The sequence below is a fragment of the Buteo buteo genome, chromosome 11, assembly GCF_964188355.1.
Source record: "Buteo buteo chromosome 11, bButBut1.hap1.1, whole genome shotgun sequence".
Classification (NCBI taxonomy): domain Eukaryota; kingdom Metazoa; phylum Chordata; class Aves; order Accipitriformes; family Accipitridae; genus Buteo; species Buteo buteo.
Genome location: NC_134181.1, coordinates 1,776,694 through 1,803,143, shown reverse-complemented (window position 1 = coordinate 1,803,143; position 26,450 = coordinate 1,776,694). Strand labels below are relative to the sequence as shown.

Here is a 26,450-nt window from a genome sequence, read left to right as displayed (position 1 = left end):
CTGTTTCTGGTTGCTGTTCCTGTAAATTGAGTTATCGTGGGTTTTTTTTTCAGAAAAGTATAGGAACCAAAAAAAGAGTCAACACTTAATGGCAGCAGCCATTTTCCTTTCTGATTGACAGCTCCTTTATCAAAATCCCCTTTTCTCCCATGAAACCATCTTCCCCAAGAAAACAACCTCATGTTGAGCATTGGGGATGGTCATTCCCTCCATGACGGGAGACAAAAAATAGCGCTGCAGACTCTGGCCACCAGCACTATCTCCACAGTGTGCTCCTGCAGCTCCCTGCTCGGTTTCTAGGGAAATCTCGGAAAGACCAGGCATTTAGTGCAACAATTGCAAACCTGTGTTTCCTCCCCCGGGGGCGAGAGGCAAACACCGTGTGTGTTCCATGCGGGAAGCCTGTGCAGGCATCCCTCTGCAAACATGCTGGTTTTGTGCCTCCAGTTAGAGAAGGAACGAGTATGTGTGTGTGTGTGTGTTATGGGAAAAAAAACGCAGACAAAAAGGCGTGATGCTGCAGTGACTTTTTGATGCATTCAAGATCGTGGCTCTTTTGAGAAGCATGTGAACTTGTGGTGTTGCGTAGGTGATTTACTGTTGCTCCCGTCCTCTTTATTCCCTCTGATTTGCACCGTTGTCTGCCTATCTCTCCATCTCTCTCATTTCCATCTGAGTGAATTTGATTATTTTTATTGTACTAACGCTGTTGACAGAGCTGCTTAGATCAAAGTCCCCTCCAGCCATTTCCAGGGAGACTGCTGGGTATCCACCTGCTGTCATACATCCAAGCGGCACCGAGCCCTCGGAGACCAAGACAAACCCAAAGGAAAAATGCCTACGGCCGTCTCTCTCCTGTCGCTGCGATACCTTCCCAGCTGTCCTGCGCCCTGCGAGGTGAGAGGCAATCTCCGAGCACGCTCACGTGCCGCTGAGCAGGAAGAAGGAAAGAAAGAAATAAGGAAGGAAGAAATTTTTTATGCTGGGGGTGGTGAAACGCTGGCACAGGTTGCCCAGAGAGGTGGTGGATGCCCCATCCCTGGAAACATTCAAGGTCAGGTTGGACGGGGCTCTGAGCAACCTGGTCTCCTTGAAGATGTCCCTGCTCGTTGCAGGGGGGTTGGACTAGATGACCTTTAAATGTCCCTTCCAACCCAAACTATTCTATGATTCTATGAGCAATCGCTGAGCAAACCCTGGGAGCCGGAGGAAAGCAGCAGGCAAACACCAGCTTCCCTCGTCATCCCGCTCCCTGATCTTTATTCATCCGTCCCAGCCTTGCGATGCTCGTGTCGCTCAGGCTCTGGCACTGTCAGATTGCGTTATCTCTGCCCAGGAGGCAGCGATCGTCAGGCAGCGAGCGGCTTCGGAGGCGTGAGGAAGGGGACAGAGGGTTTGGGAGCGTTGTGGAGTTGCACAGCGCAGTGCCAAGGCGCTACCCCTTTGCCCGCGTGTTCTCCTGCCTGCGCAGGGCCAGGCAGGGTTCTTTCTCTGGAGGAATCTGGCAATACAGTGGTGTGCACAGGGGGAGTGATAGGATCAGAAAGCAGACTTCTCCCTGAGGGAAGGCCGGCTTCCATTCACATTTGCCCATACATCCAGAAAATTAGAATCTGGTGTATTCGGGGAGATTTATTTTCAATTACAGGTTAAGGCTGAGACATGAAATAGCACCAGGTTTGAAAGTAGTGCATAAATCCTGCAACAAATCCATGTATCTCAGCTCCATATAATAAGATTTTATTGATTGCTATATTGTATCTGTCAGAATAAAACTCTCTTAATGCATGCATCAGGATGGAGAAGATAGAAAGCTTGTTGGTAGTAGAATCTGATTCAAGAATCAATGCACTTTGATTAATATGTCGTTAAGAAAGTAAGAGTTATTTAACTTGTTTGATGCACATTTCAGAATGATGACTCATATCTTTTAAGTTTCTTTCCTTAAGCTGCATTTAAAAAAACAACCTTATAGCTGTTTTTCACATTGCTATGTCCTAGTTTATCACTGAAGTTTTGCTAGATCCTTTTATGCAGGTCACAGACCCCCCAGACTCTCACGAACAATAATTCCTATGGCCCAAAAGACTTCCCATATGCCATTATTGAAGGCCTTAGAAGAGAAGGAGAACAGGGTGGACCTGCTCTCTCTTTATTGCTTCTCGATGTTCTGCAGTGAAAGAGGGAGCTCCAGGGGAAGAAAAAAAAAAAAAAGAGGTAGTTTATCGGGAAGAAGACATCATCAGGAGAAATGAGAAGCACCCATCAGTTCTGGCAGGCTTTCAGATGCTGCCAAGCTTGGGCAGTCGGCAGCATGCTGTGCATCTGTCTGTGCTTGCCGAACACGCCATCCTCTCAGCTCAGGCCTTTCCACCGTGATCTACAAACTCGGGCACCGAGGACAAGCCTTGGCTTCGCTGGGAGCATCCTACTCAGCACTGCAGTTCCCAGGTCGCTCCAGAAATGGGACCTACTCTTGCTGCAGCTGTGAATCCCCAGTGAAGGGAAGAAGCCCAGTGATTCTCTCAGACCGGTTTCAGGGACCTCTCTGGTGTCCGTCTGTCCTCTCCAGCCTGAGCTCTCCAGTCCATAGCTGGGTAGGTCTGCTGGCACCAGCTGCAGATCCTTGCCATTCCCAGCCCCAGATCCTTGCCATTCCCAGCCCCGGCTCTTTGGAGATTTCCACCCCACCGCTTCTGACGGAAAAGGCAAAGCTGCCTGCAGTTTTCCAGCGCAGAGAAATCTGGTGTTTGTAGGAAGCGCCCTGGGCAGGTCATCCTTGGCCGAACACAACCCATTCCTCCTCTCGGGCCGCTCTCCAAGGAGAAGGGGCAGGAGAAGTAGCAAGCGAGGTACACCCCGTCCCTCCAGCACAGGCTTTTCCCCTGGCACTTGCCTGTCCCCAGAGACAAGCAGGTGTTTCCCTGCCAGGGGAATTGCTTACATTCGTGGGTGTAGCACTGACACCTGAAACAGAAAATACTTTAGCCTGATCAAGGCAGATTATAAATAGAAGTGCATCTAATTAGCATCCTAATCTGCAGGTTTTCTGTTTGTTTGCAGTGTCTTTCCTAGTCACAAATCTAGTTAATGCAAATTCTATTTTTAAAGAAATGATTCCTTAATTATAATGCGCTGCAGATGATGTGACTTACCGGTTTGGTAAGCCCACCGGATGAAGCGTTGGCTCCCTCCGAGGCTGGGCTGAAGGAGCTTCTTCTTGAGTCTGGTGTAGCTTAAACTCACGAGTCAGGCAGGGTGGCAGTGCTCACCTGCCTCCTCTGCCAGCGGCTTAGAACTTGGACCCACGTTCCCACAAATGAAAGGACATGAAAGGACACCCCAAAAAACCACCAAGCATGCCCCAAACACAGCTCCGTGTGCTGCTTTGGGAAGGATATCCCACTGGATCTTCATGGGGCAGGAGCAGAGGCTGCAGGCACCTACCGGGCAGCCTCTCCGGTGAAGCCAGACCACCCGTGCGCTGGGCTCACGTTTCCAGCCCAGCCCTCTTTTAAGAGGTGTTTCTAGAAGTAAAAACATAAAGATGGCATGGTGTAAAGATTCCATTATAATCTCAAAATGTTCCTTATATACACACACTTCTAACACCGTGGAGAGAGAATTCACTTTTTCTGCTTCCTGCCTCAGTATTTATTCTTTCTCTTCGGGGAGACAATATTGCCAGGTTTGCCCAATGGCTGGAAGTCTTAGGGTTGTCAGGACACAGCAAAATGAAATCCTATGTTTCCTTGACTGCTTGCGAGGCTGATGTTTTCAGCAGTTCAGAGAGTGACTTGGGATTTTGGTAGCTGTAAATGAGAGGAGCTTTTGGCACAGGATTTGTTTACTCTCTACAAAGCTCTGCTCTAGTTGTATCAAACATCTTGGATGCCAATCCTATACTTGTTTGAGAACCTCTGCTACACAGAGTCCAATTTTCAGAGGCGTGGAGCAATTGCACCCCAGCTGAGAGTTGGTGGGAACAGCAGGCACCCACATCTCCAAAATCCAGGCTGTTCCCTTGCAGCCTCTATTTGCTTTTACCTTTCAAGCTGTGCTAGGGCAGAGCTGCTTTTGCAGCTGGAAGGGAGAAGGGCTCGTTCAGGTTCTGACCGCTGGCAGTGACTCTTCCCTTCCCATCCCAGGGATTAGTGCAAGGAGTCCTGGCCGGAGCTCCGGCTGGTCTATGTTGTAGAGACGTCAAGCTGGGCTCTGCAAGCCTGTCAGAAGATCTAGCAGGAGAATTGCAAGCCGGCGAGTGGGTTAAGAGGGGAAGTGGAGGATTGAGCGCAGTATGTGGTAAAGAAATGGGCTGAACAATCATCTTTCTCATGGTACTTGGCAGAGCCCGTTGGATCATTGGCAAGGCTTTCTTTCAAGTGGCTACTTACTGCTATATAAATAGCATGTCTCCTCCAGTGCAAAATTAAAAACGCCGTAGGGAAAGGTCAGTATCAAATCAGCTGAGTGAGATCCGTGAGCAGTCGTGCAGAGGACAGGACCATGGTCCTATCGCAGGCACTGTCAAAACATGTATTGTCTTGAGTATGGCTGGAACGGGGCCCCAGGGCTTTTCACTGGTCCGTGCTCATGGCCTGGGCACTGTGAAGACTAGTGTTTGTAGTGTCTTTACTGTCGCTGATCGCCCCATGACCACAGGGCTTTGGAAATCCTCTTCAGCAGGAAGGATAAATGCTGCAGAGGGTTGTCTACAGCAGTGACCGAGGGGGTGGATTTACCGTACCCCAGAAGAGAGCATCAGGGTACGAAAGGTAACGATTAAGACTGAATGTTGAAGCGATCACCCAAAATCCAAACAGCATTCAGCTTTGCAGATGCCAGACTGGCAACTCACTGCTCCAAACGAGAGTTGTGATCTATGTACAGACCGTTTGTGCTTCGCTCTTCGGTTCCTTGCCAAGCCAAGCCTGCTGCTGCCTGGCCTCATCCTGTTCAAGCTACCATGCCCAGCTCTTGGGATGGAGGTTTCACTCTGGCAACAGTCTGGCAGGAGTTAAACCTGCTAGTTTGCTCACTCAGAGCTTCCATAGCAGCTTCACCTTGTAGAGGCTGAAGGAGGTTGGGGCAGAGAGCCGGAGCTGCTCGGCAGGGATGCTCAAGCAGTTGTGCTGCGGTTTTTGCGTTTGATGGTCCTGTGGGTCCATTTCCCAGCTGCCGCACACACTCGTCATGTCCTGGTGGGCTTCTTTGCATGGCATCTCGCACCAGGAGCTTCCCCTAAAGCAGCACACGGGTGCGAAAGGCTGCTTCGCTGGCCATGGGGACGCCTGTTCTTCAAGCTTGGGGTGGTGATGGGGGTTATCTTCAGTCCTGACACTTGCCTGTCACCAGAGATGCCCAGCTCAAGAGGAAATTTGTTGAAAATAGGCCTTCCTTCCACCTTTGGCCATCTATCATTTTTCTGCCTTATTTTGTGTCCTCAACTTTCCCTTCCTCCTCGTTTGCTGGGTTTCCCATTGCTTGAGGCACTCTGCTGGTGCCCGCACAATCTGTTTAGCTTGCTGAACGGTTTTTGGCATTTGATTTACATAACCCGGCACAGCCGAAAGTGGAGCAGGGTCGGGGAATTGCTCAAATTGATTACGGCTCGTAGGACGAGCCGGGTAACCAGTGGCCTGATTTCCTTCCTTCCTCAGCACAGGAAAGCGAGGGATCACTTTTAACAGGCATGCTCCAAGGCCAGGCATCATTAAGTGGTGAGGTTTGTGTTGGGTATTTTGTTGGGCTGGTAATAGCACTTGAAGACGAGCTGAACATCTCTGGCTTTGAGAGGCTCTTTACTTTTGACAAGAGTCCTCCCTCTGGGTTTTGCTCAAGACAATTGAGAGCATATTTACTTACAACTAATGTTATTATGCTGTAAGCAAAAGTATAGGCTTCTGTATATTTAAGCAAACAATTTAAGGCAGATATCTTTCCTCCTATCCCACCACTGCCTCTCTTAGTCAACATCCTCCCCTCAGTATCTCTGTTTTATTTAATAATTTGTCTCAGCAGAGACTGGGACAGGTCACAGCATGGAAAAGAAGAAGTAGTGCTCTCTTTAGCTAAGGTGTAATTGATCCCTCAGCTGTTCTGCAGAGGGCAGAAGCCAAAGCAGAGGTGTTTAGTCTTAATGTTTTTATTATTACAATTATTATTTTTAGCTGTGCACGCATGGTTACCGCGCTGTTCAAAGTTTCGCCAGCTGAGTGGCAGCCACGTTCAGCTGGGCTGCCACACCTTGGAGCACTTACTTATTTATTAGTCTTTGAGTTTTCTTTTTCATCTCTTTGTCTGCAGGGATTTCTATAAATATTTAAATGCTAATGTGAAAAAAAAACGTTTTTCATTTTTACTTACCCATTTTCTTTTCTGGCTTGTCCTCTGGGCAAACCCATCTGCAGTAATTCTGGCTGTAGGCAGCGGGGGGGCTCCCTCCGCCCAGCCTACTTGTGTCATATCAGTCACCCATGAGTTCCTGCTAATGACGAGCGAACCTACAAAGTCTTGGCCGCCTGGCTTGCAGAAACGTTCAAAGGCTCGGCTGGTTTATCTGCTATTTTCCATTAGAGGAGTATGGCACCCTTGGAGCAGGGGGTGCAGCCTGGGGAGTCTTCGTCTGCCGCTCGTCCTTCGGGTCTGCGATGTGCTTGGAGAGGCTCCTGGTCATGCTGAGCTACATGTGCGGAGCGTACCCAGAACCGAGGTACAGCACCTCTGCCAAGGGCAGGCAGGACCCAGGGTGCTGCCGGTCGTTGCCAAAGTCTGAGTTTTCTGTTAATCCATTTGGTGCTGGCCTCTCCTGGCTGAAAGCTGGTGCCCGGGACACTGCTGGCATATGTCGTCTGAGGGGTTCTGATGCCAACCCAAGCCAAGGCTGGAGCAGGGACCATATGCAGCAATCCCCGAGGCCCCAAAACAATAGGATGGAGATGGGCCTTTGTATTTGCTAGCCAAAACCTGCTGGCCATTTGGGCATGCTGGGAAGCTCATCTCGCAGGGGGTGGGAGAGGGTTTGGGATTTGGAGGGGATGCAGTGGACGATGCTTTCCGAGCTCCCCTAATGTGTCTGCAGGTGAAGCTGAAGCTGCTAGCTCTGTTCATCTGTGGATTTCAGAGAGCTGGCAGCACCCCTGCCAGCCTTAAACCAGCCCTTTGCACCCTTGGGGTGAATCCTGCGTGAAGGCATGGTGCAGCAGGACAAAGTGACACAAGGGCTTCGTCTGCCCTTGCCTAAATACTGCCTTGCCTTCCCTCCTGTGCTCAGCAAAGCTCTGATTGAGCAAGGTCCCCAGGAGAGAAGTCCTCTTGCGAGCAGAGGCAGGTCTGCGTGGTGGCCTGAGCCCACTCACAGCAGCCGGGTCGGGGTTGCAGAGCAGAGCGTGGAGGGGGAGATTTGCACCGAACAGGCTTCGGGATGGCGAAGGGAATACGATGTGCAAGCAGCCACGAGGGCAGACCCGGGTGCAGCACGGGGTCAGCAAGCATCATCCTGGCTTCTCACCCAGCTGCCTGAGAGGTACAATAAACTCAAAGGAACCTTTAAAAAAACACAAGTGGGAGGGGAAGGTCTCACTGATTTATCAGCTAAGACAAGGGGTAGCTGCATTCCTCGTCTGTCCGGCAGCAAGTCCCTGACTCCCCCTGTCCCCTCGCTGGAAGCAGAGTGGGGGAGAGCACGGCTCAGGATTACTGGGTTGAAATCAGACTTGTCTTATCTGCAGCTTTCCCCTCCCAGGTACCTGGAGATGCTGCCAATGTTCCCGGCACCGCTCCATCTCCCGCTCCACCGATGTAGCCACACAGCGTGGGGAGGAGTGCCTTGTTAGCACAGCTCTTTGTGAGATGCCCTTGAGTGATTTTTTTTTTTTTTTTCCAGGTGTAAATGCCAGGGGAAGCTGTACCAGTGCTTCACATTCTTTCATCTCGGCAGGGTTTTGCCCTTTCTCCCAGCGTGGCTCTGACAGCAGGCTCAGCGCTGCTGCCTGTGGAATACAAACAAACTTCCCTGTTGCAGAGCATGACAGGAATTCATTCCAGACTGGGTTTTTTTTTTCTGCTTTTCTTTTTCCCTTGTGCTGGATGCTTCAGGGGTCTCTGGAGAAGTTTTGAGAGTGGGGAGTCAGTTACTTAACCCCCTCTCTTCCAGGAGCGGGCGGCTCGCAGCAGACCCGACAGCTCTCGCAGATGGGGAGGACTGCAAAGCAGCTTGAAGCTGCGGTGCAATTCCCATCCCCTGGCTGAGTCAGAGGAGAGGAACCGACACATTGAGATGTCTGCATCCCTCCATCTCTTAGTACCAGCCATTAGGGCAGTCGGAGGGTCTGTTCCCCGCTTGCTGAGCACACAGCGCCTGCCATTAGTGCTAATGGGAGTTAGGCACGCGCACGGAAAGGCAAGGATGCCCCTGAGCTACAAATCTACTTGGCAATTTTATTATGTAAATAAATGGTGCTTGCACATACACCTGCTGCTGCTGCTGCTCGTGGTGATGTTCATGGCAAGATACGTAAACAAACAGCGATTCCGTTCTAATAGATTTATTTCCTTTCTCGTGAGCCATTAAATTACCTCCAGGTTTCACGCAGGTAGAAATCTGTAACAGCTTCGAAATCTCGCTCTGCCTCAGTGGACGGTGGCCCGCAAAGCGTGACAGCCACCTATTACTCTCAGATATCGTTTTGGGGGGGAGGCGTGGGAGCAACCGGTATCATCCTCGTTATATCGGTGTCTTTGGATGTCCGCACCTCCCGCCGGGGCTCCCACCACCTCCCCGTGCTGGGCTGAGCTCGGTGGCTGTGCAGCCCATGTCTGGAGGGCGAGAGGCCTCATCCAGACCCCTCGGGGCAGCTCCTTCATCTGACCAGAGGGTGAAGGGCTCTTCCCAAGAGCTTGCTCTGGACCTTGAGGAGGCTTTGGGCTGGGGTTTGCTAGGAAACCCATCACCCCCGACCCGGCAGAGCATCGGCACCGGGGCTCGCCAGGCTCTCTGGCACCGTGCACCGGTTGACGAGACCTGCAAGGAGAGCAGCCGGCTCCTTTCCGAGCTGACCTGCCTCTTCGCAACCACGGGAACCCATCTCTGCAGCTGCCGAGCCGTTCTCCTCTCTTCTGCTCCCGGGCTCCGCTGAAGGGTTTTGACAGCAAGATGGGTAGCAGATAGGTAGGGCTGCTGCCAGCGAGAGCGTTGAGGCGCTGCGCCGGCGCTGCCGGTGCCGGGATAGCTGCTGGTTCGAGAAGTGCGGTGCCGGCACTTCTCCCAGCGGAGAGCTGGTGCCGGTGGCTCGGCTGGGTCGCTGGGAAAGGCTTTTGCACTGCACCCAGGCAGCACCCGAGCAAACAGGAGCCCTGGTAGATGCTGGGGAGGGGAGATGGTTTCCTCATGAATAATTGGTGCATTATGAATATGCATGGGGTTTTTTTGAAGAAGTTTCAAACTCTCCCCCTCAGGAGCCTTTGATGCTTTATTAATGATTGCGGCACACACCAGCCCCTCGGTACACCGCCTCGGAGCAGCCCCATGCCCCTGCAGAAGCAGCCCATTTCTTTTTGGTCGTCTTTCATGAGCCCAGGGAAGGCATTTTGCTGGTCCAAGCGACCAGGCGAGGGTAGATGGACTTGAGTAGCCCCGAAGAGCCGCTCCACTGCTGTGACAGGCTCCGAAGGCAGCAGCAAGCTGGACTTTGGGAGCTCGGCAGGACTCACCATTGCGGTCTGCGCAGGGTGGAAAAGGTCTGCAAAAGCAGAAGTCCAAGATTTCAACTTTATGCCCTGGATCAGGATTAATAGGAACTTCCTCGGGTCCTCTTGTAACTCAAAAGAGGATCCAAGAGCCTGCAGAAAGGATGAGATCAGGGGTTGGCTCTGCTTAACTTTGATGCCGAGAGGCTGCCAGAGGAGCCCAGGGTTTTCCCCCCACGTTTCCCTGCTGAAGCGGTCGGGGATGTGAGGCAGCAGCAGGGGAGCAGAGGAGGAATGGAGCAAGCCTGGGAAAGCAGCCTGGTTTCAGAGAACGTGTGGGCTGAGGGGCTGGGGTGGCTGGGGGGTGAGCGGGGAGAGGTGACGAGCCTTTGGCAGCCCCGGCAGGCGACCTGTGTGAGCTGGGACACGCACTGCTGCACAACCGGCCTCTGCAAAGGAGCCAAAATCCAGAATTTCAGAAGTGCTAATTACTGTTAATTAGCTACAATTTGTGCTCGTAACCTCTGTTCTTAGCCAAGATGGCTGACAGCAGTGACAAACATTATTCATTTCCACGCAATAAATCAAGCTAAAGTTGCTTCTGTTATTTAGCCTATCATTTAGCATTTCATTAAATAGATATGTACACATACATCATCGTTGCTGAGGCTGTGTCAATCCCCTTCAGGAGCAAGGCTGCCTCTAATCAATCCCAGCAGCGCACCGTGCCATGGAGAGGCTCCGGATTACCGTGTGCCAGGTTAGCATCTTGCTCAGCATCCATCAGCATTGGTAACTCATCAGCCGGTCGCACGGCCAATATTCAACCAGAGAGTTACTAGCAGCAAGGGTGCCATTGCTCCTAAATGGAGATGTGGCTTGGAGAGACGAGGTCTCTCTTGGGTGGATGAGGTCAGATTCCTGAGTTGGGGGCTGACCTGCAGCCGTCTGCAAGGTTCCTGATGGAGGAAGCCTGCTTCTGCCAGGCTTTCCATCAGCTCCGGCATGGAAAAAGCAGCAGCTGAGGGGCTGAGAGTACCGAGCTTGGGCTCGTTGCTGCTCTGCATCACCTTCCCTGAACCGCTTAATCCTTGCACCGCTGACAGAGGGGCGATAGCGACAGGTTGTGGGAGCATTGCTGCCCCGTGCAATAGCACTAAGGTTGTAAGGGTGAAGTGCCCCGCACGATAGGACGTGGTGGTGGTGGAGGGCGAGTAGCAGCGCTGTGGTTGCACTGTGTATTGGAAAGGTCCCCTCTGTTTGCTGCTGGCCTCTGCTGAGCGGGAGAACGTGTTCACTTTCACGGTGGTAAAGGAGAAGGTGTGGCATTAAAATGAGCCTGGGGCTACAAAGAGTAGCAAGATCCTGGCACTAGAGTAAGTATTTCTGGGCACACCGGTTCTCATAGCACTGAGGAACCCGTGCAGCAGCGCAGAACAGCAGCTACTGCTCTTGTGCAGCCACAGCAGCGCTGGGCTCTCCTCTCTGTGCCGAACCTGGGGGTGCTGAGCAGGGCAGAGGTGGGAGCTTTCTGCCAGATCTCTGCCGATCCATCTGAGCGGTCCAGCCTGGAGCGGGAGCTTCCTTGCACAGGACCCCGGGGTCCTGCATCTGGACCTGGGCACCTTGGGGTTCAGCCTGGACCCTGCTTTGCTGCGGCATCTTCTTACCACGGCAGCAGTCCCATGGCACGCTCAGAGGAGGACTTTGCCTCTTGCTGCTCCAGGGCTTTTCTGGTTGGGCTGCCCAGTCCAAGGGGCTAATGAGAGCAGGTCCGATTTGCCCATGCGGCACCACGCGTTTGGTGCCCTCCCTCTCCTAGCGCCCCATAAATAAATTCCCCTAGTCCATTCTAGCACACTGTATCAATCTTGTTTAATAGACTGGAAAGCTTATTGCATGGCGGCAGGTCGCAAGGAGTGTCGAGGTGATGGATTGCGCCTTCCCGGAGTTGAGCATCGTTGATATATAATGAAATATTTATGATTTATTCCAGCTAATAAACTGGAGTGAAGTGTGTGATGTATGTGAGCAGATGGGGGATCTATTGATGCAGTTTTCATTGCGTGGGGGGAGGGAAAGGTTTATGTCCATAATGGAGACTTATCGCACAGCCTCCCGTCCCTCTGCCCGTCAAGGTACGCACTTGGCCGCAGAGAGGACGGATTATCTAATTCCTATAGACAGCCTTTAGCTCTCGCCTCCTAATCTTTTGTCCACCCCACATCTCCACCTGTGGCTTTTCTCAACCACAAGAGCCGCTGGCAGGGGGAAGAAACTGTTTCTCTGAGCATTGGGCTTGGGGCTGGGAGCCATGCGGGGAGCTTGTGCCCAGAGGGATGGGAAGACAGGCAGAGCGGCCACAGGAATGTCACTGCCATGCCACGCTCTGCGGCTTCTCCGTCCCACTGTGTCTGCGTTACCTACAAAAAAATAACTTCTGTGGATTTAGGAGACCAGCGAGACACTGAACTGCCCTGGAAAGAGCGAGGAAAACTTGAAAGCCCTGAAAAGAAGTGCTTGTCCATGTGAGGCGTGATGGGCTCGTGGAGCTTATCGCTTCAGGAGGCTTCCAAAGCCGAAAGCTTGGTGTTCAGACCGGGAAGGAGCATTTCTGTGTTCTGCTGCTGGACTGTGTGTAACAGCCCGGGACGGACCTAATCTGCAGGCAGGAACCCGCTTCTGCCCAGCTTCTCTGGAAAAGCTGTGCCCAAAGGCAGGAGGACATGCCTGCCAGCCGTGGTCCCACAGCTGCCTTTGAGTGGGCAGGGTGGCCGTCCCCTACATGCCCCCGTTCAGCTGTGGGTGCTGGTGAAGTCTGGCCCGGGGACTTAGACTCGCTCCCGCAATGCCCCGTTCAGGCAAAGGGGGTTTGAACCCCCAGATTTTTGCTCTGCTGTCCGAACCAGCATGAGGATCAGGATCAGGGCTCAGGTTCTTCAGGCTGTTGGACCAACCCCGCCTGGAAAATAAATCATCGTCCTCATCACCGATGTGTGTCTCTTTGCCAGAGGGTGAGCTCTGCCTCAGCCTGGGATGGACCAGGAGCATCAACAATGATTTTAGGGAAGCGGGAGACAGGTAAGAGTTAATCCTAGGGTAGAGCAGAGATGGATGCCCAACCTCCTGCCCACTGCTCTGTGGTGTGAGCAGCAAAGAGGCCGCTTCCCATCTTCCTATCCTGCGCTGTCCTGCCAGCTGTTCCCATTTCTGCCTAATTAGCCTCCAGATCAGCGTGCTTGGAGATCCTCAGCTGAAAGGCACCGGAGAAGGGCAAAGACTGATTATTCCGACTGCCTCCCTGCAAGCTTCCCGGGGGTCTGCCAGCTGGGAACCTGCCAGTCCCCCCGACACGGCTTGTTTGGCGAGAGCAGCGATTCTCCAGGTACAGGCAGTGCAGAGGAACGCAGGGAGGCGAGCACATCGCTCCATCTCTGATCTCTGGAAATGAGGGATTGTCATGCCAGGAGAGCAGCTGACAGCAAGGGATTCCTCCTGGAGTTTGGGAAAAAAAAAACCACAACAAAACAACTTAAAGGCTCCCGAAAGAGCAGGTGTCAAGCCCCGGCAGGAGCGGAGCATCAGCAGTGTCGCAGCAGGGCTGGTCCTGAGCCGGGCTGGGGGCACGGCCGCGGGCCAGGATCCGTGCTGCGGCAGGGGAGCGGGACCGATCACAACGCTTTCCCAGGGACCATCCAGGATGGACCGTCAACGGAGACCCTCTGGATCTGAGGGAGGTCTGCTGGCTGTCCCCTGCCATCCTGCCCCATCCACGGGCAGCATGGGGGGGTCACTATCCCCAGGTGGGGAGCCACACGGGTCTCCTGCATCCCTGCGGGTCAGTGTCTCCTGGAAAAGTGGCTGCAAGACATCCCCGCTCTCCAGCCCAGCTCTCTGAGGAACGCTGGGCTGGGCTCTGCATCAAGCCAAGACTTTGCAAAATCTGGAGTGATTCATTAGCAGCAAAATGTCTAATTAATATTAGAAAGTGCTCAAACCACGTTCTGCTGCTGGCAAGGAAGAGCCCACCAGCATCCCCCACACTGCTGTGGCCCTGGAGACCCAGCTTGCCTCTCCGGGCTCCTCGCCTTCACGTTTTTCCACAGGCACTTCAGAAACCTGGAAAAGCCACTCCAGCAGCCAAGAAACTGTTCAGACGAGCAGCTCCAGCCTGCTGGGTCAGCAAGCACTTTCCACCAGGAGCAAATCACTTAGCTGGTACCGTGGGAGCCCAGCCTTGCCTGAGAGCACCATTTACCGGGGCGAAGGCTGTGCCCCACGCAAGGGGATGGTTTGCAGCGTTTGATCAAGACTCTGGCGGTCCCAATGAGAGCATTAGCTGCCACCATAGCAGGAGGGTAAAATAATCCACTTTAACAGATTCCCTTTCAAAGGGGTGCTTTGCTGTTTCTCGGTATTTTCTGCTGTAAGGCACTTGGTCTGCAAAAGCACCATGTAATTGTGAATGGGAGGTGGCAGGGATGTTCGCAGACCCTTCTGCCATGCTGTGCCCTGGGGAGACAGAGTCCTGAGTGTCCCCGCTCTCCTGTCCTTCAGGGACCAGGTCCTCAAGCTGGACTAGGTGTGATAATACACAAAGCAGGGCTGAGGCTTTCTCTTCTGACACCACAGCTGTGCACGATGCTTCTCCTAATGCCTCCTGTGTGCTTCCAGCAAAGCGTTCGTACACTGTCTGCTTCTATCTTCATCTTTTGCAAGTACCCTTGTGAAGGCTGGACCTGGCCTGAGCCCAGGCTGTCCTCTCCACGCTGCCAGTGCCTGAGCGGGACCAAGGGAAAGGTTGTGTTTGAGGCTAGACTCAAGTCCAGGGCACTGGCAGCCCTTTCCTGCTGCTTTTCCCCACTGCTGACATGCACGAATGCTGCTGTGCCAAGCATTACCAGTGCTGGATCTGCCCAGCTTCAATCCTGCCCAGCAATGCAGCCAGGGAGGTCCTGAGCGAGTCTTTCATATCGCAGCTGCAAACAGCAAAATCTGCTCTGATGCTCCCGGGCCAGGCTGCGTTCGTGACATTGGTAGACTGCGTGGCTTTGGTTTGCAAACTTTGCAGTGTGTGTCCTCGGGTGTCCTGCCTCCCATCTGCTGGGACGGCGTGGCGAGACGCTTGGGAAACACCTGGCACGTCCCTTCTGGGGAGCTTTGAACACAAAGGAATAGGTGTATAAATAATGTGGGGATGGTGAAAAACCTCCCAGAAGCCGGGAAAGGCTGTGTGACAATTTGCAAGACAGCGTGGTGCCGCGTCGCTCTCGTGTCGTCTCGGCGTGCCGGTTTTCGGCTCACAGAGCCGCAGCTGAAGCTCATGTCGCAGCGCAACCGGCACTGTCGTTGCCGCCAAGCTGGCGACACGTGTTACCAAACAATCTTTCGTCTCACCGTTCTTCCAGGCATCCGAGTAACATCTGTCCCCGGTGAGCAGGGATGTCATGTCGGCAGCGGCTGTGCCGAGGGTGGGCTCCTCCCGGGGTGCAGCTCCCGTGTGCCAACCTCTCCTCAGCACCCCTTTGCAGGGCTGAGGTCTTCACTTAATGAAGCCCGGTGGGTTAGACCCATTATGAGGGCAACACTATCACCATTCGTTGGGTTTTTCCAGCAGATCCTAAGACAGTCTGCATCTAGACTGGGCTGAAGTCACCATTCTTCATCATTTACCTGAAAAGTCTCATTTTTTCCTGCATACTTCTGCTATCTCAGAGCTTCTCTAAGCAGCTCAGCATTTCATTTCTCCAGCCAAAGTGTTCTCTTGGTCAATAGTTTGTTCAAATGTTTGCTCGTGACACCTTTGATGTAGAAACATTACCATGTTTGCCAGGAACAAGCTGACCCATGGGCGAGGGTGTTGGCACAGGAGCTCCAGGGCAGCTTTGCTCCTGGAGCTCTGCTCTTGGGAGCAAAGAGGCTCTTGTTCAGCACGTCCTGGGAAAGCAGCTCTGGCACCGCGTTAGTCGCTGGGAGATCTTGCCGCTCGGCGAAGGAGGGGCACAAACTGAAGCCGTAGTGGCAGAATCACAAGGGCTCTTTCATCTTTGCAGCAAGTATTTTGCAACTTGAAGGACCTCATTGCAGAAGTCTCTAGGGTTTGAGTTTGGAAATAGGGTTTCCATTGCAGCGTGTCTGCTTCTTAGAGTTCATTTGGGCAAGGCATGCATCTACAGTCCTGCGGCCATTGCCAAGTAACTATCTATAGACAACCCTTCCCTCTAAATAGATCCTACCCAAAAGCCTCATTTTTAAAACAAAGGTAGCCTGGAAATGGTCTTTTATGCCTTTAACTCAGTGGTGTGGTTCATGCCAGCCTGTTGCCTCCAAGGGCTGAGCCACGGGTCAGCATGGCATGGTGCCGGCTGAGCCAGCAGGACGATGGAGATGGCCACAGCTTGCTTTAGGGTACTGAACGGGCAGCCCTTGGCACAGCTTGATGGGGAGGCCTGGCCTGGCCACATTCCCCCCCCTCGCTGCTCAGAGCTGTGCCGCTTGAGCCAGACTGCTGCCTGTTATATATATACACACACACATATATATATATATAAAAAGCAGGTCAGGTTGAATGAGGCTTTGGGCAACCTGGTCTAGTGGAAGGTGTCCCTGCCCATGGCAGGGGAGTTGGAACTAGATGATATATCTTTAAGGTCCCTTCCAACCCAAACCATTCTGTGATTCTACATATATAGATATACAAAATTGTCTAAAACTCTGGCAAAGTGCAGCCCACCCCCAGCTCAACCGGCACAGGAGCCTGTTCAGTATGCAGCTCAGCAGAGCCTTTAACATTTTGCGGAACAGATGCCCACTGAGCGTCTTGAAACAAATCCAAAGGTAGCGGTGACGGCTGCTGTCAGGGAAACAATAATCCCATGGCCTCGCCAGCATCAGCTGCGCCGCAGCACCGGAGCTGAGCCACGTGCGACGGAGGCTTCTGCCGCTGGCTGCTTTGTCTGATGAAAGGAGCTCGGTCGGAGGTGGCCCGGGCAAGCAGAGGCGGAGATGTGGTGTCAGAGACTGTAATCTTCTCATCAGCCAAAATCCCCTTCCCTGCACAGCTGGCTGCGAGGAAGGAAATACCGTTTCTGGCTCCGTGCTGCGGGAAGCATCTGAGCACGGGCACGGCTGTCCTGACCCTGCTGTTGCGTGCTGCTGGGGTGATTCCTGTGCCGAAGGGAGGAGGAAGGGAAAGGCTCTGGGAGCGAGGATGGAGAAGTGATGGGGTGCTATGGGGGCTCACCATTCCCAAGCTGAGATTGTCTCACTGCTCACGTCAGTCCTCCTGAAACCAGAGTAGGAGCGGGCAGCTCCGGAGGCAGAATGGGCGCGAGGCTGGCGTAGCAGGAGGACGAGGCGTATCTCGGGGCTGGCTGGGCTCCTCTCCGGCCGCAGCAGCCCTGGGACTCCCAGCCAGGCTGGACACGTGGGAGCCCTGGCCTGAGGTGTCTAAAAGGCTTGCACAGGGAGGAGAGACAGCCAGGCGACAGTAAGGGCAGTTGTCCCTGTTTCATGCAAGATGAGGTGGTGGTTTGGGAGCAGAATCACGCAGGTGTTGAACCCACTGTTTGCTGAACCGCTTCCACCGCATCCCTCCTGTCCCCGCACTGAGGCACCGGGTGCTCCCTGGGAGCAGCCGGGAGCCACGGGCACAGCCAGCTGGAAAGGAGGGTCGGCAAAAAAGTGGTTTGGAAGGTGATGTCATCTCATGGGGGGCAGAGCTCTGTTCCCCACCGAGAAATCTGCCCCCCATCACCTCTGTTGCCCCTGCCTGCCGGGGAGGAGGTCCCCACACTGGGAAAGCGTTCAGGGGCTGCTGGGTGAGGAGCACCGTGGTCTGCAGCCCGCTGGAGGTGGCTGCCCGCATCACGGAGCAGAAAAAGCCTGGGAAGCCGGCGGGGACGGAGCATGACATCGGCGGCAGCGCTGCCTGCAGGGACTGGGTGGGCTTATGCACCACTGGACACAGGGACCCGCATAGGGAGCCCCGGGGAGATGGGCACAACCCTCGCCACGGGCCCTCGGTGCAGGGCCAGGTTTGGAAATGATGCTCTTTTAGCACTGTTTAACAGCAGCATGCGGGGGAGAGTCATTAAGCAAACGACAGCATCCTTTTAACTAGTCTCCCTGGCCCAGGAAATCCCCGCTGGCCTGGGAGGCAGCGAGCACTTTGCTGTGCTGGATGTGCCGGTGCACACGCCGTCTTGATGTGCTCGGCTGGTAGCAGATGGCACAGGGCAGAGGGTAATGTGGCTGTCCTCGGCGGACGGCGGTCCCCCGGAGCGCGCTCTGTCCTGTCAGCGCGGGAAGTGACAGCGAGACCCTGATGCTCGGCTTATGGGAGAGAGGAGACGGGAAGAAAGAGACAGGGGGAAATTACAGAGCTCGTCCCAGAAGCTCACAATAATCGCAATAATAATGCCGCCCGACCGCCACGCCGTGCCGCTGACAGGGCTGGAGGGATCCGCGTGAGAAGCAGCGACGGCGTTTGTGGGGAGCACAGGGATGGAAGGTGAGCGGCGAGGAGGGGGTGTCCCCTGCCTCTCCATCCCCAATCTGAAATGACCCTTCCTCCCGGCCCTGGCTGCGTGGGGAACGTCTGGGAGGGTGACAGCTTGGGGAGCGCGTCTCCTTCAAAAAGCACATTTCGCAGTTGGCAGTGGCACTTCTCTGAGTGCGAGTGCACGTCTCCACGGGCAGGAGTGAGCAGACCCTGCCAGAGCCGGGAAGGCAGGGGATGGCCATGCAGGGATGCTGGTGATGGCCAGGCAGGGGTGATGGCTGTGCAGGGATGCTGGTGACAGCCATGCACGGGTGATGGCCGTGCAGGGATGCTGGTGATGGCCATGCAGGGATGCTGGTGACAGCCATGCATGGGTGATGGCCATGCAGGGATGCTGGCAATGGCCATGCAGGGATGCTCAGGTGGGCTAGCCCTCATCCAGCCTGGTTCCAGCTGCCACCCAGCTGAGCCAGCCGGGCACAGTGCCCAGCCTAACAAGCCTGCTCCAGCACAGCACCCACATCTCCTCGGCACAGCTTGCGGGGCCGGGCTGGATACTCCACACAGTCCTGGGAGCTCAGGCTGCTGCCAGCTCAGGTATTTTGTTATAGTGCAGACATGCCCTGAAATCCCGCTGCCGCAAGCGAAGCGCTGAGGCTTCCCTCGCTGGAAGTGGGATGCCGAGGTCAGGCAACGCTGGGGCTTGCGTGTGCCGCTCTGCCCCGTGCCCCGTGTACGGGGGGACGGGAGTGGGCAGAGACGAGACTCCGGTGACAGGCTCTGCCCTCCAGTTTGCTTTGCAAACAGGCTCCAGCGAAATCAGCCGTGGCTGACACCTCCCCAACAAACTCAAGGGCACGCAGGGATGTAAATTCAGTCCTTGCTCATTGTAAGGAGAGATAAGGGGAGCGAGTCGTCCGGCAGGCATGGAGCTTTTCAGCTTTCACATTGGGAGACCTTGGTGCAGAGAAATGTCCTGCCCCCACCCAGGTCTGTCTCATGGACCCAACCGTCCCCGGACCTGTCCCTGGGACTGTTCTCCCCATCGCAGAGCAGGGGAAAATACAACTGTGGTAGCTTTTGTGTGTTTAAATCGTGAAGAACAACATGGGAACTGTGTGTCATTGAACCAGGTCTGAATTCCCTCTCCTCTCCCTGTCTTCTCTGTATGAATAAGCAGCTCCTGATCTCCCTGCTGAAAGCTCGTGGCTCTTGGGTCCCCCAGTGCCACGTTTTAATTAATGTTCACTCTCTGGTCCTGTGTCAGTCACACATGCCACAGTGATACCAGGCGCAGAAGGTAGTTTATCACAGCAGTCATGAATTCCTTTCAACCCCGAGCAGCCAAACACCCAGAGAGCCCGAGTTTAAAACTCTCCCACAACTTTAAAATATTCCAGACAGCCTTCAACATCCAGGAGAGAGCCAAGAGCCAGGCAGGCAAATACAGGAACAATTAATCATTCCCTGGCTGAACTGAGCAAGATGAGCTGCTCAGGATTTTGGCATGTGCCAGCTGAGCAGGGACACAGCTCTTTTGGGGAGCAGCCCAAATTTCAGAACTGATTCTGATATTTCATTGCTCTGACACCGTAAATCTCTGGGCGTTCGCTGCCTTCGCACACACCATGTGCAAACTCCACAGCGAGCTGGAAACGGGGTTTTGTAAAGCTGCATAGCTGGTGGACACGTCTTATGGTACCTGGGCTGTGGAGCGTGCCGGGAGCACTGCAAAACAGCACTGGGTGGGGGGGGCAGAAGGACCACTGGAAAGGAGGGGAGCGAGGCAGAGGTGGGATTCAGCGACGTGGATGGTGGGGTGTGCTCATCTCTGCTGGGGTGACACTGTGAGTCCCCCGGAGGAGAGAGGACCTCGTCTCTGAAGGAGAGGACTGGGGTCCCCGCGGCCCCTGGCAGTGGGGAGGCTCTTCCCTGGGCCACCCAACAAAGTCCCCGGGTCTTGACACTACCAGAGCCCTCAGAGCGCACTTGGCATGCTTCTTGCACAGCTTTCCCCCAAACCAGAGGTTTAGCAGGTCCTCCTGGCTCAGCGGGCTCCCAGCCGCAGGGATGCTGGGGTCCAGGACCCCGGGCTGTCCTCGTTCCCCAGATTTGGGACACACGCCTGGATGGAGGACAAGGCAAGCGAGCGTGGGAACTCCTGCAGCCCCAGCGGTGCCGGTTCACCCCGCTTTGTTGGAAGCTGCTTTTTCCCACTGCCAATCTCCGTGTCATCTCCGCGTTTGAGCTTTCCAGCCGGCAGGGAAATGAGGTCTGCGAGCGAAGCCGCAGCGGGGAGCGGGCCGGGTGTGTGGACACAATGGCAGCGCGTATCATTAAGGAGAGGATGGAGGCTGACACACAGGGGGGAGAGCTAAGGGCCCCCCTGGTGCTCCCATCAAGGCTCTGAAATGGAAATGCGAGGTCCTCAGCCCCCCCTCGCCCACCGGTTGGCAAAGGCTCTATTAGCAGGATGTGAGTAATCATCTTAAGTAGCTATCAAAGTGCACCAGCTTGTTAAGCATTTAGCCAGGTTGTGCTGACATGACCTCTCTCCTCAATCTTCCCAGCCTCAGCGCGAGCGGCTAATTACCGGATCACACCTGCCACACGCCTTCTCCCCCTGCAGAAAGGACAGGTCGGATCCAACGTGTTGCTTGGGACAGTCTCGTCTTCCCGACGTCGTCCCCCATCTTTTTTTATTAATAGTAGCCATGCAGGAGAGGGGGAAAGCCCCCCACCAGGAGCAGTGGTGTTGCCAGCTGGAAGTCCCCGGAGCCAAGGCTGCTCCCAGGGGTGGCACAGGGGCTGGTGGCTGCGGTCAGGGCACACATACGGTGCTGGAGCTGCTAGGAAAGACCCGCCGTGGCTTTTGCAGGCTGCTGGAGGCAGGCGTCTCATCGCTGGCATGGGTGAGCGGGTGGGAGGAAGAAGAGGCTGGGGACTACGCGATGGGGGCTGAGCAGCCCCGGTGATGGCAGAGGTCCAGGAGGAGTCATGTCCTACCGGGGTGGGACAACTGAGGTCTTTGTGACTGGTGATTGCCAGGAATTCGAGGAAGGGGCTGAGCTGGAACCTGCTTGTCTTGTGGTCTGTGTCGAGAGTGCGCTGGGGAACATGTCCACCTGCAGCAATGGCTCCTGTTTTCATTGCTTCCATATTAAAGGACTTCTGGATCCATAGCCTTATTCTTCCCTTTCCCTCCACAGAAAAGCAATGGCTGTCTCCTCTCCGCATGGCCCCAGGAGCAGGCTGTCACATGGGGAAGGCTGACACGCCATCCCTGGGGTCTCTGCAGAGATGCTCATGAACGTCATGCTGAGCGTGGCTCTCCCCACGTGCCAGTTCAGGGAGCCGGGCTCAGCGCCTGCCCTGGGCATCGCCCGAGCATCACATCCACACGGCAGGAAAAGCAGAGGAGAAGCAAGGGGACGGCCTCTGATGGAGCCCGCTTTGCTTTTCAGGAGACACGGCAGCGTACAAAGACGGCGTTTACTGGATCAAGGGCCGCACCTCGGTGGACATCATCAAAAACGGGGGTTTCAAAATCAGCGCTTTGGAGGTGGAGCGTCATCTGCTCGCACACCCGCACATCACAGGTACGCTGCTCTTCCCTGGTCCCCGTGCCGTGCCGAGAAGGGACGGACGCTGCGTGGGAGCCTGGCTCGAGCGACAGCCGTGGCTCGGCGGGTGCAGACGGGAGGCTGCCCGAGGGCTCTTGCCTGGAGGCTCTTTCCCAGCCTTCCCATTAGCGAGGCTGGGTCCGAGTAAAGAGCAGGCTGCATTTAAAGCCCGCTGTTACTCGTCTCCTGGGGCTGAAGCTGTGAAGCCTGTGGCGGGGTGCCAAGTCAGCAGCAGCTCTCATCTGATTTTGGAAATGAGACTATAATTAAATCTGTCCTGCCCTTGTGCATGACCCTGTACGAGGGGATGGAAGCGGCGCCCCCGGCTCCACACCACTCCGTACATCATATTCCTCCCCGTTGACTCTAAATCACTCAAACCATGGGGCTTCCTGCCTTTTCCTTGGTGAAAAGTTCTGTTCCTGGAAATCGCGTCAGCACAAAAGTCCTGGTCTTTTCCTGTACTACCATCCCACGGCATCCTCCTCCATATGCTGCTCTTCCCTGCCCACCACTGCTGCTGGCACCTACCAGCGGTGCTGAACCCCTTTTCTACCCCACCCCGACCCCAGAAATCGCTCAGGTTTCTTCAGGCAGAGGAGTCCTCTGCTCTCTCTGCAGATGTAGCTGTGATCGGGCCTCCGGACATGGTCTGGGGCCAGCGGGTCAGTGCCGTCGTGCAGCTGCGCAAGGGTAAGATGCTCTCCGTGAAGGACCTGAAGGACTGGGCCAGGTAAGATGCCACGGCACGGCACGGGAAAAGCAGGCTCAAAGCCTGCAGCATCCTCATTAGGGACACGTCGGGGGGGGGTGACTGGCAGCAACGTAGCACCTCAGGCTCTGGGGATGGAGAAAAGACCACAGCTCCAACCAGGAGGTCACCGAGCACACAAGACAATGGAAATAAATGGGCCTCTCACCCCAAAAGTGCCTTTGATAAATGACCTGCACGGTACGGCCATGTGGCTCTTGCCCCACAGCCCAGCCACTGGCAGAAAGCACAGAGCAAGCACCAGAGCAGGGGAAGCTTCATGTTTTCTCAGCAGCAAGAATATTTGCTCAGCTTTTCCCTGGTGCTGCTGCAATCGCTCCTTGCTTGCCTTCCTACCTGCTGGAAGCTGGCCCAGCCCAGTCCCCAGTTAATCCCAGAGACCTCTCCCATGGGGTCTGGAGAGGGGGGAGACCCCAGAGCTCACAGACCTTGCTTGGAGTCATCGCAGTACCAATGAGCATGGCACAAAGCAGCTGCTTGCCATCCTGCAAGGTTTCGGCATGAAAACCTGCACCTCCTCGCTCAAATCGGTCAGAGAGCGGCCGAGGTTTCGGGCATCAGCCATGGGAGCGTAAGCAGGCAAGAGCCAGGAAGAAGAATTGCTGGGTTTATCGCTAATATTCCATTAGCAAAATATTTAATAGCAGATTCTTTCTTTTCCTGGCAACTCCCTCCTTCAGGCTGCGGATATTTTTGGCAAGGCTGGCGCTATTTTGTAAGCGGCAGGAGCACTTGTTTCATCAGGGGCTGCGCAGCAGCCAATTAAAGATTTCCCCTGGATTTGCAAAAATCACAGTTGGGGGACTGCGATTTAGCAAATGCAAGGAAGATGCTAGCTGGCCGGCTGCTGCTCTGATTAAACAGTTACGTAGTGGGGGAAGAGAAGCAAAGAACCCAAACCCACAGGGGTGGCTGCTGGGGCAGAGGGACCAAGACCCTGCCAGGGCATCCCTCCTGCCGCCACCTCTGCGCTGTGCACCCACGTTAACCCTCTGGCTGCTGGTCATCTGGGACTCCTGCTCCTCCCAGGGCAGCTCCACGGCCACCAGCAGCTTTTGCTTGTTTTTACTGATGCCCTTTCTTGCAAGCTGAGGTGCCCTTTCTCGGCCAGGCTCAGCCTGTCCTGGTCGGTACGGGGTCTGGTGGTCTGGGCTTCTCCATCCAGGACCCTCCCTGGCCTCAGCACGGGGCAGGAGCGATGGAGAGCAGGGAAGGGAGACCTTCACCGTGCGGTGTGATGGCTGCTCATCCCTAAGCCTCCTGGCAGGGATGTTGGTGACCCCAGCAGATCCCTTCGTCCGCCCCGCACGGCTGCGCTTTGCGCGTCGCCCGGGCGTTGCTCTGGGGTCCCTGTTGCAGGGCAGGGGGCTGCGCTCGGCCCCCCCACATGCTCCCCTGCCTGGACCCCTCCCAGGGTGCTCCCCCTTCTCCCTGCACATCTCTTCCCATCGCCGTCCCCAGCTCCGTGGGCAGACACGATGCTGTTCTGCCCGTGCAGAGCAAGGGCAGGAGCCCTTGAAACAAAAGCCCACGGAGGGGTCAGCCGCCCACCCGGGCTCCTCCGGGGCTGCTGCTCCCTGCCCAGCGCTTGCTCTGGGCATCGCTCCAACTCCCCCCCCCCGCCTGCCTCTCCCTCTCACCCTGTCTCTCCCCTTTATTTTTTATGTCACTTACATTCGTTTGGCCCTTTTTCTCGCACTCCCTGGCAGGAGACACATGTCCCTCTTCAGAGTGATTCATTTTGCGGCTTTCGCCTCCAATCGTGCTTCCCGGCGACAGGCGCCATCCCGAGTTAGAGGCATCCATATGGCAGGGGGTGCTGGTGGCGGGTGGGGAGGGGGAGGAGGAGGAGGGCCAGGGGATGGTTGAAGGGCTCAGCAGACTTGGCATCTCGCATTAGAGTCAGTGCCAGGACGCTGCCGGAGCTGGGCACGGCCCCAGGTTGGTGACACACAGGCAGCAGAAGGCAGGAGAGCCCCCCCTCCGCGCTCTGCAAAGGGCACGGGGACGATGCTCGGTGCTCGGACTCCCTCCCGCAGCGGGAAGAGCCCCCGTGGGCCGGAGCGCATGGCTGCGAGTCCCTGCCAAGTCACTCCTATCTCTAGTCCACGAGCAGCCCAAAACGCAGCAAGCGATGAGCCAGGTCCAGGGCGCAACCAGGGAGCACAGGCAGGACCGAAACGGGGCCAGAGATGAGCTATGGTGTGGGGCCAAAGTCCTCCCAGGAGAGAGGGGCAAGGACAGGGCTGGAGGCAAGCTCCGCACCTCCGAGCTGTCCCTCCACGGATGAGCACAGCTCCCTGCAAAGACAGGCTGGGAGCAGGCACCCCACAGCACAGCTCAGGATGGGGCTGGGGTCCAGGGCTGAGCCTAAATGGGCTCCTGGGGCACGGGTGGGGGGGCACAGGTATTGCTGCTCAGGGCGGTGGGTGCTCCCAGGGCAGCTCAGCCTGTTAGAGGGGCTGCTCTCCAGCCCCCCTCTTCCGCAGCACAGAAGTGCGTGACCAGCGAACGGTGCGACCACTCAGCCCCGCAGCTCTCCCGGGGTCTGCGCCGAGCCCTTAGGAGAGAGCCAGGGCATGGCCAACATTCGGCCAAAGCCACTCGCTCGCAACCAAACCCCTGCTGCCTGGAGAGCGGTGGCTGGGGCGGCTCGGCTGTACCCCACGTCAGGCTGCAGGACGCAGGGTCCCGGAGCAGATCCCCCCCAAGATCTGGTGGTGTTCGTGAGGTCTCAAGATGGGCTCTGTGGGATGGAGGGGCTGGAAGCGCTGGTCTGTCAGCCGTAACGGACTGTGCTCCTGCGACGCAGGGAGACCATGGCACCGTACACCATCCCGACCGAGCTGATCGTGGTGGAGGAGATCCCACGCAATCAGATGGGAAAAGTCAACAAGAAGGAGCTTCTGCAGCGCTTTTACTCAGCCTAGAGCACGGCTTCAGGCCAGGACCGGGGAGCCCAGGGCACGTTTGGTCCTCCACCACATCTGCTCTCCCTCTACAACACCACTGACGAGGTACCTGCGGTGATCAGCAGTGGCAAGTCTGGGCTCACTACAGTCTGGTCCATGAATAAAGTCCAGAAAAAGCAGGATTCATCCAGTGTGGTCTCCTCTTTGGCTGAACTGAGCCGGAGCTGCAGGGCCACCTTCCTTGTGCAGGAGCCATTAGCAGGAGGCTCGGGGCAGCCCTGGGTCTCAAAGCGAAGTGTGGGGTGAAAGCTGGAGGGTCCTGGGCCAGAACGACCCACCGGGCAGCAGGTATACGCTGGCCAGAGTTGCTCTATTTAGCCCCATGTAGGGAGCGGGAGGCAGGTGAAAAGCCGACACCACAAACACCTCGGCATCCACCCCGAGCTGGTCCCAGCAGCAGCTGCTCGGGGTCAGATAAGCCCCACTGGCCCTCGGTGGGTCTCAGCCCCGTGATGCCAACCCACCGGAGCCGCTCTGTCCGGGTGGGAAGGGCTGGCCGGGCAGCCTGGCTCCCTCGCCTTGCCTTCGTCTGCCTCTCTGGATGCTCGTTCCCATTATAGCTCTGCCTCAGGCCGCGTGCAACTCATCGCCAGATGAAATTACTCTGTAGATTAAACTCCTGTCTTCAGCCAGCTGCGGCGACGCCTGGTAATTTTGCATCCTCTCTGCCCTTTCCCACGGAATCAGTGACTTTCCCCATAGTTCGGTTTATAGAGAGGGAGAGCCCCAGAGAGCGAGTGGATCCTCTCACCGGTGGGATCCTGCTCTCCATGGGATGCCCCATAACCTGCTGTGAATGGGTTCCATCCACCTCCCTGCTCCACCAAGCGCCACCTCCCATTTCCCTGCAGAAGTGAAGAATAAATAAAAATCACAAATAAATACCAGCGGCG

General features: G+C 55.6%; 1 protein-coding gene across 8 annotated transcripts in view; it reads left to right on the top strand.

Moving 5' to 3' along the window:
• ACSF3 (acyl-CoA synthetase family member 3) overlaps nt 1-26,189 on the top strand; it is a 67,226-nt gene extending 41,037 nt beyond the window's left edge. For 2 of the 8 annotated variants that reach the window (XM_075039806.1, XM_075039805.1), the window contains exons 8-10: nt 21,655-21,789; nt 22,435-22,546; nt 25,398-26,189. In XM_075039806.1, coding sequence (XP_074895907.1) covers nt 21,655-21,789; nt 22,435-22,546; nt 25,398-25,515 — 365 coding nt within the window. In that variant the 3' untranslated portion in view covers nt 25,516-26,189. Of the gene's footprint in view, nt 1-21,399; nt 21,628-21,654; nt 21,790-22,434; nt 22,547-25,397 lie in introns of those variants that run through there. The other 6 variants (XM_075039812.1, XM_075039810.1, XM_075039809.1 and 3 more) reach the window with 4 other exon arrangements.
• Nucleotides 26,190-26,450: the final 261 nt, after the last annotated feature.